This window comes from Bacillus rossius, chromosome 3, assembly GCF_032445375.1.
Source record: "Bacillus rossius redtenbacheri isolate Brsri chromosome 3, Brsri_v3, whole genome shotgun sequence".
NCBI classification, from domain to species: Eukaryota; Metazoa; Arthropoda; class Insecta; order Phasmatodea; family Bacillidae; genus Bacillus; species Bacillus rossius.
In genome coordinates this window covers 49,355,783-49,372,131 of record NC_086332.1, presented here as the reverse complement: position 1 = coordinate 49,372,131, position 16,349 = coordinate 49,355,783, and the positions used below count along the sequence as shown (strand labels likewise).

At 37.9% G+C, this 16,349-nt stretch overlaps 1 protein-coding gene across 2 annotated transcripts in view; it reads right to left on the bottom strand.

The window, feature by feature from the left end:
• Positions 1 to 16,349, bottom strand: part of LOC134530653 (uncharacterized) — a 114,595-nt gene that overhangs the window by 18,893 nt on the left and 79,353 nt on the right. The window contains exon 2 of one of the 2 annotated variants that reach the window (XM_063365686.1): positions 820 to 1,179. The exons of the other annotated variant lie outside the window; for it this stretch is intronic. Within the exon in view, the coding sequence (XP_063221756.1) occupies positions 820 to 1,179 (360 nt within the window). The remainder of the gene's footprint in view (positions 1 to 819; positions 1,180 to 16,349) is intronic. 2 annotated transcript variants of the gene reach the window in all.

Sequence of the window (16,349 nt, the reverse complement as noted above, 5' to 3'; positions counted from 1 at the left end):
TTTCATGTTAGCATCCGTGCATCCATTCCGTGATCCTGTTTAATTCTGCCTCGGATACTAGAGCCGGCAACAGCTCCGACACCTCAGAGCAACAGCTCCGACAACTCAGAGCAACAACTCCGACAACTCAAATGGCAGGTACGGTACTTTCTCCCAAAGAGACAGGACCACTCCCAAGGCACACTTATGACAGTTTGATTGCACAACAAGCTGTTCAGTAATTGGAGGTTACCAATACTATCTATAGCTATTATTAGGCTATGAGCGAAGTAGACAACATGCCTACAATTCACAAATCCTTTCGTACACGCCCGAATACTTGCCTTCTTTCTTGTATTTTTTTTTTTTAAGTTGAATAACGTGCGGGTTAAAACTGAGGCATAAAGGTATCAAGTGACGTAACAAAGATACTTAGGCCGTTAAAAATGAAAACAATATTGATTAGAAAATTGCAGTAAGTATCTTTGTTACGTCACTTGATACCTGTCACTAGGCACTACGCGACAAGTTTAAGGTCCCTCTCATGATTTTCGCCAGCTGTTTGCCAGCACAGTAGGAACTCGCGCGTGTTGGTGCCCTCGTTACTGCACAGGCGAAATTTTTAACAGTTAATTATATATGAAGTTCAAAAAATCCCGCAGTTACATGACGGCAATAATTCGGGCATGTATGAAAGAATTTTGTGAATCGTAGATTTCCCACATGCATGGCGAGTGCAATCATGCAATGGATACTCGGCAAGATAACGTCACAATAGTGTATTACATTAAAGATCAAATAATATTTTTACACAAAGATTACAATAGCAAATACACATACTTTCTTAAACACAAGCTTATTTCTCCTCTTCCTTTTCTTTCTTGCCGGCCGTGCTAACTGCGTCGACTGGGCACGTCGCGGTGTAGTCTTATGATTGATTTTGGGTTGTTTTGGAATGACATATTCAGAAATTACCATTCCTGTACTTATGTCCAACGGCTTATACGCTGGAGCATTGTCAAAACCTTTAAATGGGTTATTTATTATTACACTGGGAGTGGGCCTGATGGTAGTTTCCTCTTGCACGGGTCCATACAATGATGCATAACTATGCTCCAGCATCACTCTTGCTTGATCATTTATTACCTTTAGAGATACATCTTTTAGGTAACCATTTCGAGATTCAATATCTTCAATGGCCTGCAAATTGATAGAATACAAGTGAATATAAAATATATGTTCAAAAATTAAACAAAAAAACTAGAAACAAATTAATATGTAGATACCAATAAAAACAATGTATGTGGAAAGCAACAGAAACATATACGTTCGGACACGGTCATTAAGAGATAGATCTGGCAACTTCCTATCCTTTGTCTTGGTGGTTCTCGTCGGCTTAGTGAACGGCTTTAACGGCTTTAGTGAAGCTCGCGGCGGCCTAGGATCTAACTGCGCTAGTAGTAGTGGAACTCATCATTAACAATTTGTTAAATGGGAGTTTCGTTTAAAATATATTATTCCTAATTCCTCTCAATTACTGTGATTTTTTCTCAGATAAAATTTTTTTTTCATTCGTTTGGGTGCTTGTAAATGCCTAATCAGTACCATTGCCAAAAAAAAAAAAAATTGCCGCAAAGAGAATGCCTCGCTCTTGTATTGCGCCTGGCTTAAAACCGTCAAAGAGGTTTTTTTTTTTTTTTTTTTCCGTTTTTATACCTAACTAACGACCCGGATAAAAGAAAAAGAAAAAATTGGCATGCTGCAATGCCAGGAAAATTTAGAGTTGAAATCTTAAGCTGGACTCCCAATAATCCGTTTCATTCGTCCGTCACCCGTCTGTCCGTCAATTTCGGTCCATTATTTCTTTAGGCAATTATTACCGACTCTCAACCATCCGACGTCCGTCCGTCCGTCCGTCCGTCCGTCACTATTCTAAAATATCAGTGATACAACTTTCCGCCACATACTTTCTCAATCGTAGGTAAACTTTTAGTGAAAATAATTTACTTGGGATAATTAACTTTTGTTTTTATGAATGTGATAATAAGTTGACAGGCGGGAACCGTGCTTTGACAAGTGGATTAAACGGGTGCCGTTTAAAAATAACATTAGTTATGCCCGCAATTAATAAAATTATGCTTATTTTATTACTGTGTCAAAGTAAACAGAAATAAGCTATTTCTATCCAGGCTTTTCCCCTCAGTTGCTTATCCCGATAGTCTTTGCTATATATATTATACAAATGCTCCCTTTCCCGGACGTAATTTATCAGAATTACTTCGGAAAAACTCATTCTCATAAGCAATCTTTACCGTTATTATGACAATAATAATCGGTCAATACGACACAGCCTTCTATATATTGCAAATTAAAAAAATCGAACACTGTTTTCGGAAAGTCGTATTGAAGACGATATCGACTTAACAAGGCGGTGGACCATCCGTTGGTCCGTCAAAAGCTACAGCCTGGCAAGGTTTTGACGGACGGACGGATGGAATTTTTCGGGCCATCTGATTGGCTGCAGGTCACGTGATTGACGGACGGACGGGTGACGGACGGATGAAACGGATGATTGGGAGTCCAGCTTTACTAAGGGGAGGGTCTAAGTCGAGGCTCACCGATTTGGCTTAAACTGTATGAGTAGAAGTCGGCAGGTGTTTTCAACGTTCTAGCATAAGTATTTCGCCTGAGTGGGCCCTAGGAAGCGAGAAAAAGTTCTTTAAAGATTTTAAATTAGTTAAGAGTTTCTTTTTTCTTTTTTCTTTTCACAATCTATCAAGTCAGTGGTGTGATGCAGTGGTCAAATGCGTGGCCTGGTAATCTGTCGGCTCGGGTACAATACCTAGGGGAGAGTGGGGTAATGGCGAACGCGGGGTAATCGCGAACACTCCATTATCTGGGTCTCTACATGTACCAGAGCAGTCTGGTTGGTGCTGGCATGTGTCGTGTACTTTGGGAAATGTTTCCAGCAAGCTGCCGTTGGTCTCGAAACAGATGCGTAGGAATGAGAAATATTTTTGTGGCTTTGTACTGTATACTGTAAGAAGATAGTTCATTTAAAAAAATCGTAAGTATTATTATGTTAACTTTATCGTAAAATCAGCATACATTAGTTGAAATGTGTGATGTAACGTGTGTTTGTAAATAGTTTCCAAAAAAAGGGGGTATTCGTAACTTCAGTAATGGTCTGTAAATGTAATGGCGCATTTTGGGGTAATGACGAACAACTATCGTATGTGTGTTCGCCATTACCCCACGTGTTCATAATTACCCCGCACTGTAAACCTGAATCTCAAACACTCGGTTTAAAATGAAAAATAATTGTAAAAGAGTGTGGATACCTCAGAATATCTGTTAATAAAAATGTAAGCCAAATATAAAAATAATTAAACTATAGTATTTGCTTGTATTTATAAAATAATTAATCTTAAATAATTTAAACATTCCCTACCTTGCAAATGCAACTTGATATTGACGAAACTTGTAAAGAAAATACATTTTAAAATGTAGGAAAAATTACTGCAGCCATCTGTGACATTCATGTGGTGTCTACACGACAGCGAAATAACATAAATACACTTGGGAAAATTAATACTCTTTCGACATGTCCAAAACCTGTTTTTTTTTTTTTGTTGAATATTTTCTTGCGATCCTGTTTTTACCTCACAAATGCAGTGTTTTTAAACTTAAATTTATTTCAACTTCACTTTCTTTGTCAGTTAAAGGCGTAGTCCACCTATATTTGTTCAATGTTTAAATATTTTTATATAAGTTACGTTCGCCGCTGCGTTTGCAGATTTGTAGTCACACTAAATTGAACTAATTTTTTGGTGTTAGGAAAATTTTGTATCTTTCATAGTTTTTGTGAAATAGCATTTTAAGGTCTAAATTTACATTTTATGTTTTTATGGTCATTACAAAAACCAACTTACTCAGTAAAATTAAAAAAAAAAAAATTACACTCATAAACAATGTTATGGGCTATGTGAACAACTAATTAAGAAAAGAAAGAAATTTTTTTGTAGTTCTAAAAAACATTGATGACATTTAAAATTGTTATTAGGTATATTGTAAATTGCACTGTATTCTTAAAAAAAATATAGATGTGAATTTACATTATTCCTACGTTTCCTCATTTCAGATGCCAAGAAGTAAGAAGAGAACAACCGATAAGGCCAAATGGACAGAAGAAACCATGTCGAATGCTCTTGTTGCTATCCAGGAGGGAAAGAAAATTCGTCATGTTTCACGTTTCTTTTAAATTCCTATTGCAACTCTCCATGGAAGAATGAAATCTGGTGATTGTAAGGGCCCTAAGATGGGAAGAAAACCAGTTTTCACTGAGGAACAGGAAAAGGAGATTGCTGAACATGCGCTAAATTTGGCCAAACTTTTCTACGGCATGTCGGCGGACGAACTGAGGCGTTTGGCTTTCCAGTACGCTAGGGAAAATGATATACATTGCAATTTTAATGAAGCTAGTGGTATGGCTGGCAAAGACTGGATGTACGGTTTTTTGAAGAGAAACCCACAGCTCAGTTTGAGAAAACCAGAACCGACAAGCATAAATCGAATACTCGTGTTTAATAAAGTAGAAGTGCAGCTGTTTTTTTTCGAATTTGCGCATTGTGATGGATAAATTCAAATTCCCAACACAGCGTATTTTTAATGTCGACGAGAGTGGGATCTCTACTGTGCAAAAACCGTGCAGAATAATCGGTCCCAAAGGACAAAAGCAAGTTGGTGCAGCAACTAGTTGGGAAAGGGGAAGGAACATTACTGTCTGCTGTGCTATGAATGCTGTAGGAACTTACGTACCTCCCATGTTCATTTATCCCAGGGAACGAATGAATCCTGCTTTCAGTAGAGGGGGGCCAACTGGGGCTCTGTATCAGTGTTCAAAATCTGGATGGATGACTGAGGATCTGTTTCGTGTGTGGCTTCAACACTTTTGTAAATTTACGAAACCATCAGTTAATGACCCAGTACTGATCATCCTAGATAACCACTCTAGCCACACATGCTTAGCAACTTACGAATATTGCAAACAAAATGGAATCACATTGTTGTCAATACCATCCCATTCCTCACACAGGCTCCAACCCTTAGATATTTCATTCTTTGGACCATTGAAGACAGCATTTAACAGAGAGTGTGACCAGTTTTTAAGGCACCATTCTACAGACAAAATCATTCCTACCGATGTAGCATCCATCTTCAATACTGCTTATGTAGGTGTAGCAAATATGGAAAAAGCAGTTTCCGGATTCAAGAAGGCAGGAATTGTTCCCCTAAATGAAAACTTTTTTTCAGATGATGATTTTTTTGCTGCAACAAGACTGATGCCAATTGTACAGGATGAAGAAAACTCTCCTAATGAAACCTTAGCACCACATGTTGAAGAGGGAATAACTCCATCAGGTTCGAATGACATTCCTGAACCAGTTGATGACAGCAGAATGGCCATGACTGAAGAGGAAATGACTCGACAGGTTACAAACATTACTGAACCAGTTGAGGACAACAGAATGATCAGGGCTGAAACCTGCAGAGGAAGCGACAAAAATAAAAAAGCTACTCGTGCTGTAGGCCTAACTGTAGCAGAGATTTCTCCATTGCCGGGACCTTCAAAACGGCCCCAAGCCAAACCGAGACGGAAACAGCACTCCGAAATTATTACTGCAACTCCAATGAAAGCTGTTTACAATGAAAAGGAAATCAGGAGGCAGAAGAGGAAGCAACGTGAAGAAAATGGAATTAAAATTAAGAAATCATCGGCTGCTGGAAAAAAAAAAAAACAAGAAAAGTTTCGAGAAACCTGAACTTCGAATCATCCTCTGAGGAAGATGTGGATGAATCGCAACTGTGTGAGAATGATTCTGACGGTATTGACATGATAGCAAATAGTACCGATATCTGCTGCATCTGTGAAGAGTTTGGTCGCAATAATGAGATTTGGTTCAAGTGCGCTTCTTGTGAAAATTGGGCTCACAAAGACTGCACAGCATGTGAGCGATCCGAAGGTTTCTCTTGTGATTTTTGTTTAAAAAAATAAAAGTTACAAGGTGGATAATAGTGTAAGAAGCTGTTCATTGATTTATTTAGATGTAGTTCAAGTTAATGTGTGTGCTAAGGCAAAGTGCCATGCTGCTATTTACACAGATAGTTTAACATTTAGTATTTTTGATTAAAAAGGGTTTTTTATTACTGTCTTATGTTTAATGTAGTTTTGTAAAGGCAAAATTATGATTTTCAATTGACAAATAAGGATTATTGATATTTAAATTGAGTTCCTCTCTGAAAATGTAGCTAAGTTTCAAACATAATTTTACCTTCATGTGTGTGGGGTAATGGCGAACATGTGTTCACCATTACCCCATGGTGTGGGGCAATCACGAACATTGCATCATTTTACAAAATAATTTTTTCTATTGGAAAATGTTTGTGGGGTATGTTCTATCAGGCATACAATTGTTCAGCATAAACTACTGAGTAACTTTATCCCAATATATAAGGAATTATAACTTAAAACAGTTCTCAAAATAAGCATTCCAGTAGTTGGAAAAGGGGGGTTCAAGCACAGGCGCAGGAGCCAGGAGCCGGCCGCCATCTTGGATGACGCCATTTTTGACCCAAAATTCCTCAAAATTCCTCAAAAATGACTCAAAATGACTCAAAATTTCCCGTTTTCGAGGGAAAAATTCCCGTTTCGAGGGAAAATTTCCCGTTTTATTCCGTAAAAATCCCAGTGGATAGAAAAGTCCTAAAAGTGGCTTAATCATCCCTAACGCAAGCCACTGTTAAGCCGCTATCAGGACTTGACCTTTGACCTTGCTAATCTATGCTAATCTATGCTAATCTATGCCAATCTATGCCAATCTACGCTAATCTATGCCAATCTATGCCAATCTATGCTAATCTATGCAAATCTATGCTAATCCGTATGCTAATCTATGCTAATCTGTATGCTAATCCATACTAATCTGTATGCCAATCCATGCTAATCCATCCACCATCTTGTATTTCTAGAAATTTCCACCAACTTTGAATCGTGACGTCACCGTTGCACTTTGTGTCACGGACGCCATCTTGGATTTGAATTTTTTTTTTCGAACTTTGAAATTCGATGTAAACATCAACCACCATCTTGTTTTCGTCTGCTGGTGGCCGCCATCTTGTTTTCGTCTGCTGGTGGCAGCCATCTTGTTTTCGTCTGCTGGTGGCCGACATCTTGTTTTCGTCTGCTGGAGGCAGCCATCTTGTGAGAGTGCGCTCACGCCATGTTAGTTTAATTCTTACCCGCTAGAGTGCAGTAATCATTTATTATTACTGTGACACCCACCATCTTGTCATTTGGCCACCATCTTGAAAATCCATAATTATTTAGCTAGGAATTCGGGAAAGATTCCAAAATTTATTAAATAAATCACCCATTAATTTATTTATTGAATCGCTGGATTCCCGTCCTTTGTTCGATACCTGATCGATGTAATAATGTTTAATTTTATGTAAAATAATAATAATTTCAATAAACCATCTTCAACATTCTTAAAGAGACTTTAAAACCTCTACTACCATCATCCTATAAGCCATCAACACCACCATCTTGGAAAATTCGTAATTATATTGCTAGAGATTCAGGAAAAAGTTACAAATTCATTAAATAAATTTGCAAACAATAAAATGATTAATTAGGTCGACTCAGGCCCTTGACACGATTCGGAATGAAGATGGAAAAAAATAAACATAATATAATAGTGGCAGGTTCGAGAAAGAAAACAACACAAGTTCTTTCACAAAATAAACTTTATTACATAATTTCTACTTTACTACACGAACACTTGCGAAAGCCAGCAATCTTATAATCATTTAGGTCCGCAGCGGCGTGAAATGACTAATTCTTAGCTCCAATCGGCTTATACTAGAAAGAGTCCAGCCAGAACCTTTACAGACATAGTCCTCCTCTTCTTGACAGAGTTTCTGGATACCGTTTTTAACAGTATGCTTCACATCGTTAGAACTGTAAATTACTGCAGCCGATGTCTTGAATGCACACTTCTTCACTTCGTCTTCGAATGGATACGGCTTTCCATATATACAGTCCAACCACAAGTTGTATTTTAATGAACCGTTTGTTGCTACATCATCAGTAAGCTGATTGATTATGTTCTCTTTGATATCATCAAGAAAATTACAAATGTCTTTCGACTCACCTAACGTATTTGGATAATAGTAGTCTTTCAATGTCCCACGAAATGCAGACTGCGCCAAGTAGAACCCATTATCATTCACTTGTAATGCGCCGAACACAGTCTTAGGTTTATTTTCATGTTCAGACGTCATACCAATCGGTTGCTGCACATCGGTTTTCTTGCTTGTTCTCTTACGAGTCTCCAATCTAAAGCGAGGAGTCGAAGTTTCTACAGGTAGTTCTTCAGTAGACACACGGACTTTACCGTTGCATTTTTTCACATGTCGTCGCAAACTGTCAATACGTGTAAACCATTCATGACACCCATCACAGCGAAACTTTATACGAGATGGATTCTTCTTGCATTTACTCCGCTCATGTCTTCGTGCATCATGAGAAAATGCGAACGACATATCACAGTAGCTGCAAGAATACCGTGGTGATGAAGACGATCCTTTCAGACCCGAACCAGATGATGTTGTTGCAGCAGTTACACCATCTCCAGGCATACTCTTATGAACATCAATACATCGTTGCTGCACCGAAACCTTTACTTTCTGCCGCACAGCAGGTCCTTTGCATGTCTTCATGTGCGTTTTCATATTATCTTGTCTTGCAAATTGCTTGTGACATTTCTCACAAACAAACATTTTACGATAAGGGTTCTTAGCGCATTCTCTCCTCTCATGTCGTCGAGTATTGCTGCTGTTTGTGAAAATCTTGTCACAGTAACAGCACCGATGTTCGTTAGTCGGTGTTGAATCACCAGTCATTGAAGTTTCCATCGAGGGCGAAACGAAGTTCGACGAGTTTTCCTGCGTAGTCAGCACCACCGGCATTAAAGTCTCTCCTGCTGACGGTATCGCGACTGTTGAAATCTCCTCTTTTGATGACGTCGTCTTTGCCGACGGGATCTGCACCTTCTCCACCGTAGCTGACGTCAGGGTTCCCGTAGACGATGGTGCGTCGTCCATCAAGTTCGGCGTTTTAGATGGTAAAGATGCCATCGAAGTCTCAAGAACAGGCAATTACACGACGTATGCACCAGTAGAATCAAACTAGGTGATCCTTACACCGACGGCGTCAGTAACAAACTGAGCGACCTGCTGTCCAGGACTCGCTTATATACACGCACCGGTTGGAATAATACTCTAGTCAAATCAAGAACCAATTACTATAATACTCGAGTCAAAACACCATTGAAAGAAGAAGCGCACCAAAATAAGGTAACGCATTTGGAAACAAATTCATCAAATGAAATGAACACGCAATGCACGCACTTGCAGCTTTCATCTCAAGGTATCATTTAAATTTCATTCAAGCGAAGTATCAAGCCAATGTCACATCATATTATCATCCTATTGGTCATACTATCCTCAAAATATAACAGTCTTATAAATCACACCAGTTATAGAAGGACTTATAGTTTATAACACACATCATTTCAGCCATTGTTCTTTAACAAATTCGAATTTAAAAATGTAAAATGTAAGTACTTGTTAAGTTGAAGAACCAGGTACGTAAATATATTATATACTTTATGGACACTGTAGGCACAAAAACCATGAAAGTACATATGTAAGAATGATATTTAATAAAACTAATATTAGCTCTATACCCACACGACTATGTGTTGACTGCTGTGTCTAGGGTGTTGACCTCAATTTATACCGCTAGGACCTCCCTCCAGTCCAGTCACGTGTACCGTTGCTTCCGCTGTTGTCCCCCGTCTTGCTGGCGGCCTCCAATATTCGAACGAGGTGATCAACCATCCAAACCCTAAACATGTTCGCATTGTGTCTTGAGATCGGACCTGGACATCCAAGTTACATAGAGTATAATATACTCTGAAATACATAATAAAGAGAAAATTGATATAAATAACATTATACTTTGCTTAATAGTTCCAGAAGTAATGAACGCACTGCTTGACCAGTGACAGGTGTAACTAAATATTAAATATATTTTATTTTCCATTACCTTTCGTGGAATTTATTAATCATTCACTCTACGAAAAACAACTCAAGACAATATACCTGACCATCGAATTAAAATACAGTACCGCTATGCCTTACATGAAAGTCTAATTATTCGATAATCTGAATAACCTATAAATCGTTCATGTACAAAGCCACACATACAGGCCAATTGTCTATGGACCATCAGACCGAGTCATGACAATATCAGACGTATAGGTTAGAATTTTCAGAACCGCAGGACCTTCTTCGTCTTTAGATAATTACAGTCATTTAGACCATCATGAAATCTTAATACATACTAAAGGACCAAGCGACCTTGAAAAATATTTTAGTAACACCAAGAGGTTTTGAACTAGTAAATATTCAGTCACTACATATTTTACTATGCGCAATCAACAAAAAGGAAGCACCATCAACGAAAAGACAGCACATTTGTAAACACCATCAACAAAAAGGAAGCACAATCGGAAGCACATTCATAGAAAAGGAAGCACAATCGGAAGCACAATCACAAAAAGGAAGCACATTTGGAAGCACAATCACAAAAAGGAAGCACATTTGGAAGCACAATCCACAAAAAGGAAGCACATTTGGAAGCACATTCAACGAAAAAGGAAGCACAATCATAGAAACAACACACAATCGGAAGCACAATCAACAAAAAGGAAGCACATTCGGAAGCACATTCACAGAAAAGGAAGCACAATCGGAAGCACAATCACAAAAAGGAAGCACATTTGGAAGCACAACCACAAAAAGGAAGCACATTTGGAAGCACAACCACAAAAAGGAAGCACATTTGGAAGCACAATCCACAAAAAGGAAGCACATTTGGAAGCACATTCAACGAAAAAGGAAGCACAATCATAGAAACCACGCACAATCGGAAGCACAATCAACAAAAAGGAAGCACATTTTGGAAGCACCATCAACAAAAAGGAAGCACCTTTTGGAAGCACCATCAAAAAGGCAGCACATTTTGGAAGCACAATCAAAAAAGGCAGCACATTTGGAAGCACCATCAACAAAAGAAGGAAACACATTTTGGAAGCACAATCAAAAAAGGCAGCACATTTGGAAGCACCATCAACAAAAAGAAGAAAGCACATTTTGGAAGCACCATCAAAAGGCAGCACATTTGGTAACACAAGTTACGAGAACTAAGTCTTAGTTAGAAATCAGAATGAAAGAAATAAAAACATTAAATTTTTACTTTTAATATTTAATTTATTTCTTAAGATTATACAAATAGAAGTAAAATAAGCCATTATTGTATGTAGCCAGCTTTCCTCAGTTCTTCGAGTATGAAGGATATTTCTTTTATGCACGAATAGTTTCCTGCACAAAGCGAGCCATGTAGAAGTCTTACCCAGTCAACCAATAAGTTTGGATCTTTCCACGATGTGTAATCAATCTCTTCTACCACCATCTCACTTGCTTGTTTATTATAAATACTTTTAATATCACAATCGTCACAGTGATCATAATAAGCGTTATCAGATTTATTTATTATAACACGTCGTTTCCATCGTTTCGGTCTCAGGACACCGTTACATTCTTCGATCTTGTCAGCTTTAGGTGCTTCATCACAGTCTATGCTTTTGTCAACAGCCTCAGAGTCACTGTTACAATCACTGTAGAAGACATCCTCTTCACCCAGATTACCATATGAATTCGATATCGATGATGTCGAAGTGCCATTATCGTCTTCATGCTTCCTTTTTAGGAGTCCATCATTTTTACAAAGTAAGAAAGATCTACTTGAATTCGGCTGGAATGTATTCTCACTTTTCACGTTAAGGATTCTTCCATTGTCTTCATTCTTCCATAAATCATCATCGTCCTTCAATTTAAGTTCTTTGTCGAGATCGGAAGAGCCACGAACATAATCTCTCTCAAGACAAGGAAAATTATTGTCGTAATGCAGATCACTATTCCTTAGTCTAGTAGATCCACCATTGTACTCTGGCTTGTACGCAGGCTTAACGTTACAAGTTCTGTCATGTCTTTTTAAGCTCTCTCTCCGCGTAAACGACTTGTTACATCGAACGCAACTTATCATATTGCGTAGCGGATTTTTAACACAGTCATTCTTCTGGTGTTGTCTTCCATTCTTTCTCAAGATAAATTCTTTGCTGCAAAACTTACACCTGTGTCCTTTCGATACAGCGACAGACACCGAATCAGGATTCATATTAGTTACTGTGACTAATGTTAGATACAAACAGACAGTTTTTCAATTGGAACCATTACTTAAATATAATTTTTTAAATATTTCTTAAGCGATAGTTATCTCATGCAAAGGTACTTGTTGTAAGTAGTTCTGCTTTTCAACAACAGATGACACCACGTATTGCTTGCAGGTAAATATTATTTCTTTCTTTCATGCGGGATGCAGGATTCTCACTAACGATCGCAATAGAGGGATGTCATCGCTAGACTCCAAGGAGAAGGTAGTTTGTTCTTCCAGTTAGTGTTTCTCAGATTTCTCAGGGTATATATTATTATTTGACTGAATAATGATTTTTTTTTTTTAAATTCCACCTAATAAAAATAAAATAGAAGCACTCAGAGAAAACCATCAGGGATGATGTCGTTTATAAACATCATAAATTAACATTTTTTTAAAAAAAAGTCCAAATTTAATCCTGCTTAAGCAAAGAGTTCACAAACGGGCTTGTGCTAGAACTCTTTGCTTAAGCAACATGAGAGTTCTAGCACAAGCCCCGCTTGTGAACTCTTTGCTTAAGCAACATGAGAGTTCTAGCACAAGCCCGCTTGTGAACTCTTTGCTTAAGCAACATGAGAGTTCTAGCACAAGCGGGCTTGTGAACTCTTTGCTTAAGCAACATGAGAGTTCTAGCACAAGCGGGCTTGTGAACTCTTTGCTTAAGCAACATGAGAGTTCTAGCACAAGCGGGCTTGTGCTAGAACTCTCATGTTGCTTAAGCAAAGAGTTCACAAGCGGGCTTGTGCTAGAACTCTCATGTTGCTTAAGCAAAGAGTTCACAAGCGGGGCTTGTGCTAGAACTCTCATGTTGCTTAAGCAAAGAGTTCTAGCACAAGCCCGTTTGTGAACTCTTTGCTTAAGCAGGATTAAATTTGGACTTTTTTTTAAAAAAAATGTTAATTTATGATGTTTATAAACGACATCATCCCTGATGGTTTTCTCTGAGTGCTTCTATTTTATTTTTATTAGGTGGAATTTAAAAAAAAAATCATTATTCAGTCAAATAATAATATATACCCTGAGAAATCTGAGAAACACTAACTGGAAGAACAAACTACCTTCTCCTTGGAGTCTAGCGATGACATCCCTCTATTGCGATCGTTAGTGAGAATCCTGCATCCCGCATGAAAGAAAGAAATAATATTTACCTGCAAGCAATACGTGGTGTCATCTGTTGTTGAAAAGCAGAACTACTTACAACAAGTACCTTTGCATGAGATAACTATCGCTTAAGAAATATTTAAAAAATTATATTTAAGTAATGGTTCCAATTGAAAAACTGTCTGTTTGTATCTAACATTAGTCACAGTAACTAATATGAATCCTGATTCGGTGTCTGTCGCTGTATCGAAAGGACACAGGTGTAAGTTTTGCAGCAAAGAATTTATCTTGAGAAAGAATGGAAGACAACACCAGAAGAATGACTGTGTTAAAAATCCGCTACGCAATATAAGTTGCGTTCGATGTAACAAGTCGTTTACGCGGAGAGAGAGCTTAAAAAGACATGACAGAACTTGTAACGTTAAGCCTGCGTACAAGCCAGAGTACAATGGTGGATCTACTAGACTAAGGAATAGTGATCTGCATTACGACAATAATTTTCCTTGTCTTGAGAGAGATTATGTTCGTGGCTCTTCCGATCTCGACAAAGAACTTAAATTGAAGGACGATGATGATTTATGGAAGAATGAAGACAATGGAAGAATCCTTAACGTGAAAAGTGAGAATACATTCCAGCCGAATTCAAGTAGATCTTTCTTACTTTGTAAAAATGATGGACTCCTAAAAAGGAAGCATGAAGACGATAATGGCACTTCGACATCATCGATATCGAATTCATATGGTAATCTGGGTGAAGAGGATGTCTTCTACAGTGATTGTAACAGTGACTCTGAGGCTGTTGACAAAAGCATAGACTGTGATGAAGCACCTAAAGCTGACAAGATCGAAGAATGTAACGGTGTCCTGAGACCGAAACGATGGAAACGACGTGTTATAATAAATAAATCTGATAACGCTTATTATGATCACTGTGACGATTGTGATATTAAAAGTATTTATAATAAACAAGCAAGTGAGATGGTGGTAGAAGAGATTGATTACACATCGTGGAAAGATCCAAACTTATTGGTTGACTGGGTAAGACTTCTACATGGCTCGCTTTGTGCAGGAAACTATTCGTGCATAAAAGAAATATCCTTCATACTCGAAGAACTGAGGAAAGCTGGCTACATACAATAATGGCTTATTTTACTTCTATTTGTATAATCTTAAGAAATAAATTAAATATTAAAAGTAAAAATTTAATGTTTTTATTTCTTTCATTCTGATTTCTAACTAAGACTTAGTTCTCGTAACTTGTGTTACCAAATGTGCTGCCTTTTGATGGTGCTTCCAAAATGTGCTTTCTTCTTTTTGTTGATGGTGCTTCCAAATGTGCTGCCTTTTTTGATTGTGCTTCCAAAATGTGTTTCCTTCTTTTGTTGATGGTGCTTCCAAATGTGCTGCCTTTTTTGATTGTGCTTCCAAAATGTGCTGCCTTTTTGATGGTGCTTCCAAAAGGTGCTTCCTTTTTGTTGATGGTGCTTCCAAAATGTGCTTCCTTTTTGTTGATTGTGCTTCCGATTGTGCGTGGTTTCTATGATTGTGCTTCCTTTTTCGTTGAATGTGCTTCCAAATGTGCTTCCTTTTTGTGGATTGTGCTTCCAAATGTGCTTCCTTTTTGTGGTTGTGCTTCCAAATGTGCTTCCTTTTTGTGGTTGTGCTTCCAAATGTGCTTCCTTTTTGTGATTGTGCTTCCGATTGTGCTTCCTTTTCTGTGAATGTGCTTCCGAATGTGCTTCCTTTTTGTTGATTGTGCTTCCGATTGTGTGTTGTTTCTATGATTGTGCTTCCTTTTTCGTTGAATGTGCTTCCAAATGTGCTTCCTTTTTGTGGATTGTGCTTCCAAATGTGCTTCCTTTTTGTGATTGTGCTTCCAAATGTGCTTCCTTTTTGTGATTGTGCTTCCGATTGTGCTTCCTTTTCTATGAATGTGCTTCCGATTGTGCTTCCTTTTTGTTGATGGTGTTTACAAATGTGCTGTCTTTTCGTTGATGGTGCTTCCTTTTTGTTGATTGCGCATAGTAAAATATGTAGTGACTGAATATTTACTAGTTCAAAACCTCTTGGTGTTACTAAAATATTTTTCAAGGTCGCTTGGTCCTTTAGTATGTATTAAGATTTCATGATGGTCTAAATGACTGTAATTATCTAAAGACGAAGAAGGTCCTGCGGTTCTGAAAATTCTAACCTATACGTCTGATATTGTCATGACTCGGTCTGATGGTCCATAGACAATTGGCCTGTATGTGTGGCTTTGTACATGAACGATTTATAGGTTATTCAGATTATCGAATAATTAGACTTTCATGTAAGGCATAGCGGTACTGTATTTTAATTCGATGGTCAGGTATATTGTCTTGAGTTGTTTTTCGTAGAGTGAATGATTAATAAATTCCACGAAAGGTAATGGAAAATAAAATATATTTAATATTTAGTTACACCTGTCACTGGTCAAGCAGTGCGTTCATTACTTCTGGAACTATTAAGCAAAGTATAATGTTATTTATATCAATTTTCTCTTTATTATGTATTTCAGAGTATATTATACTCTATGTAACTTGGATGTCCAGGTCCGATCTCAAGACACAATGCGAACATGTTTAGGGTTTGGATGGTTGATCACCTCGTTCGAATATTGGAGGCCGCCAGCAAGACGGGGGACAACAGCGGAAGCAACGGTACACGTGACTGGACTGGAGGGAGGTCCTAGCGGTATAAATTGAGGTCAACACCCTAGACACAGCAGTCAACACATAGTCGTGTGGGTATAGAGCTAATATTAGTTTTATTAAATATCATTCTTACATATGTACTTTCATGGTTTTTGTGCCTACAGTGTCCATAAAGTATATAATATATTTACGTA